Genomic DNA, 3,527 nt, shown 5'->3' with positions numbered 1-3,527 from the left:
ACTCCGCCCCTCCTCCTTCCCCACCCCTCTCTTTCACCGTATTTCACTCTCTTTCGTTATATAATATTTTTAAATAATTTTTTTATACATTTGTAATATATTTGTACTCTAAAAAGTAAGTGATATCCGAAAAAATCATATCATAAAAATGAAAAGTTCAAACCATGTTCAAAAAAGGATACTAAAAAATTTAAACCTTTTTATTTAATAATGGTACACTCTAAATTCGTTGCAGTGAAAAATATCACTTTATCATGCAGTGAAAAGCCGATTTTTGCATTTTCACTGTTATGCAGTCATTTTTTCTGTATGTAAAAGTGAGTTTTAACTTTTGTTAAAGTAAAATTTTCACTTTATTAGAAAGAGTGAAAAATATCACTGTTGTAAAAGCAGTGACATTTTTAAACCACTTTACGATACAGTGGTTTCCGCCATGACACATGCGCGCGTGTACTACGCATATTGTTTCGCGCCCAAACGAATACCTAACGAGAAAGGATCGGAGGAATAACTAAGAACAATGAAGAGAATTTTACCGGAGGTAAGTACGCAAAATAGTTAATTTTTTGAACCGAATATGATCAAGCCTTCATACCATCGACAAATATATATTACACACAATACAAATTATGTAATTAACACCAACGTTGTTGGTATCGGAGGTTAAATTAAATTTTTGGTTAACTTCAGATCTTGGATTTGTTCACAAATTTCATTATAATACGCGAGTCTGTATGTATATAGACACGCGTATTATGAAATTTATGAATAAATCTAAAATCTGAAGTTAACTAAAAACCTATAACTTATCCTAACCTCTGATAACGACAACGTTGGCGTTGATTCATATGCTGTGTTCCAAATTTCCTGCCAGCGCTGAAAATGCTACCGTTTACGTTACGTACATTATAGATTTTTAGTTCTGCCAGTTAATTTCGAAACAGCCATAATTTGAATTGTACATATATTTGTTGATTATTTATTCGGTATGAATGTATATGATTTATATTCTGTTAAAAAAATAATAGTATAACTTATCTTATTAATCGCTTTTTTTAAATTAAAATCATTATGACATACTATGTGTGCCTTCCATCAAGCGATACGCTACGACACAATGATTTCATCCTTGTTTAACGTTGGCGAACAACAAGGATGTAGTGTTACACTGTGTCACACCATCTGTGTATCTTGTTGGAAGGTACACTATATTAGTAGCAAAGGTGCGTTCCGATATTCACTGCCCATGCCAGTGCAGAAAATCTATAATGCATATAACGTATACTGTATAGTTTTAGCACTGGCAGTGAATATCGGGACGCATCCCAAGTAACATGTAGCAAGTAATACTTTCGAACTGTTTAGAGATTAGATATCAGTTAAAAGAGCTTATTGGCTCATTGCAGATAATAATTTTTAATTTGCAGATTACAAAGAGAAGCGAAACGGCTTTAACAGAATATCTATTGCAAGAAGGCGTCTCAAAAGAGGCTTGTAAAATTCTAAAACGTAAGATTATCTATCAGCGAGATTTATTAATTATTAATTTAAATTTTTTGTGGCATATGCTTTTAAATGTGCATCACAGCAAGAACGGTTTTGCTAAATTGTTTAAAAATTCTAAAAATTTAGCTAGATATAGATTTGTTAATAAATTTTGTTGCACACTATCAAAGTATTTGTGTAAAATATAAAAAAATTTTGATATTCTAGCAATCAGCTTGATCTATACACAAAAAAATATAAACATTTATTATCTAAATCAATGCGTATATAACACTTTATGATATATTATTTCGATATTGCTAATTTTTCAGGCGAATTTCTACGACATAATAACAGGACATGGCTTTTTGCAATTTCGATTTTTGACAGTCCGGAAAACTCAAAGTCCATCTAAAAAGATCAGAAATACTTCAAAACATCCAATACCAAAAAAACCAAAGTTATGTGATGCCAAGGATAAAGATCTTTTGGAAACTCTGCAGTTGGAAGAAAAAGTAAAAATTTTTATGTATTATAGTATAAAATACAGAAATACTTCATATAGAATACGTATAATATATAGAGTTGTAAGTGTATATTTATTTTTTCATTATACTTAGATTGCCTGGATGAATATGAAAGTAACCGACGAATCAAATAAGGTAGCGTTACAGATGGTTTTAACTGAAACGAGACCCAATCGCTTAGTAGAAGTACAGGATGCTAAATACACTATAACTGATATTTTAAAACGATATGGTCCACTTAAAGCCTATCATGGAGACATGGTTAGAAATCATGACAAATGTATATAAGAATTACAAAATTGTATTATTTTCGATTTCTTTTTCAGATTGACTACGAATTTAATGCAATTTGGCCAGGAAAAGATAATTTTTTGGGACGATTCTCAACACAGTATACCCCAAAGATTATTCGTTATATTAATGAAATAAGATCCGATCTTACAAATTTCATGGTGACAGCAAATGGTATAAAAATTCTACATATAAAATAAGTAGTTATTGACTTATAGTTAATAATAATTAAATTTTTGTAATTTCTTAATTTTTTCGACAGAGGATTTAAGAGCACTTTGTGCAATTCCATTATTATTACCAACTCCTAACTATGGGAAAGGAAAAGGATGTAAGGTAAATTTTTATTTTGTTAATTTACACAATATATATTAATTTTATAAACTGCATATAATATATATTTTATAAATATAAATTATAGTCCGATGTAAATTTTACTAAAAAGAACTATAATTACTGATGTTAATTTCAGGGAAAAGGGAAATCTAAGGTTCTCCTATCAAATTCGAAAATCGTCCCTAAATGTAACAAACCACATCCTGATTTGATTAAGTTTATTTCGGTAAGAATTATATACATATATATATATATATATATATATATATATATATACAATGAGTGTGCACGCGTGTGTATTCAGGTACATCTATTTTATTTTATATTAACAAATTTTCATTGTAGGATAGCGAAGATTTGGTAGCACAAACTACATTGGAAGGCGCTTCAGCACAGATACAGCCTTTTTTAATTTGTGCTCAGGCTTCAAATGAAGATTTCAAAGGGCATTTTTTTATTCGAGCGGATGATATAATCATATCCTTAAGAAAAGATCCTATACACGCCTTCGACATTTTGATAAAATTTCACTATATCTTGAATGTGAAATTTGCTCCTTCATTGGAGAACTTTTATAACTTTATTGTGGCCTGCATTATGGACATAGAAAAACCACGTCCCATTTGCGACAATTTAGATATAATATTACAAAATTCATTTGCGACAACAGATATAATAGAAGTTTAATATTTGTTAAATATAATATATTACAAAATTTAATTTAAAAATTTTATTATACTTATATTTCATATTATATATATACATTAGGGTGTCCGTTATTTCCCAAATTTCAAAAATCAGTTTGTTCGCCCCCTAGATCTCTTCTTTGGCACCAAAAATTAATGTAGAAACTCAATATAGTCCGATAAATTAAAATTAAGCCGTGCC

The 3,527-nt window shown here is 29.5% G+C and overlaps 1 protein-coding gene across 1 annotated transcript; it reads left to right on the top strand.

Annotated features, from left to right (window-relative positions):
* Positions 1 to 1,290: 1,290 nt before the first annotated feature.
* LOC108773922 (uncharacterized) lies at positions 1,291 to 3,326 on the top strand. The gene is made up of 7 exons (XM_018539902.1): positions 1,291 to 1,509; positions 1,818 to 2,000; positions 2,106 to 2,273; positions 2,339 to 2,477; positions 2,566 to 2,639; positions 2,776 to 2,865; positions 2,985 to 3,326. Exons 3-7 carry the CDS (start codon positions 2,115 to 2,117, stop codon positions 3,324 to 3,326), a joined length of 804 nt encoding a protein of 267 aa, XP_018395404.1. The 5' UTR covers positions 1,291 to 1,509; positions 1,818 to 2,000; positions 2,106 to 2,114.
* Positions 3,327 to 3,527: the final 201 nt, after the last annotated feature.

The sequence above is a fragment of the Cyphomyrmex costatus genome, unplaced genomic scaffold (assembly GCF_001594065.2).
Source record: "Cyphomyrmex costatus isolate MS0001 unplaced genomic scaffold, Ccosl1.0 scaffold229, whole genome shotgun sequence".
NCBI classification, from domain to species: domain Eukaryota; kingdom Metazoa; phylum Arthropoda; class Insecta; order Hymenoptera; family Formicidae; genus Cyphomyrmex; species Cyphomyrmex costatus.
This window is presented reverse-complemented; position numbering and strand designations above follow the sequence as displayed.

What these genes read in the sequence shown, in the direction of transcription:
- LOC108773922 (XM_018539902.1), top strand. Translation starts at nt 2,115, where the DNA reads ATGAATATGAAAGTAACCGACGAATCAAATAAGGTAGCGTTACAGATG. An exon ending in AAGCCTATCATGGAGACATG is followed by an intron (nt 2,274 to 2,338) that starts GTTAGAAATCAT and finishes TTTCTTTTTCAG; the next exon opens with ATTGACTACGAATTTAATGC. An exon ending in ATTTGATTAAGTTTATTTCG is followed by an intron (nt 2,866 to 2,984) that starts GTAAGAATTATA and finishes TTTTCATTGTAG; the next exon opens with GATAGCGAAGATTTGGTAGC.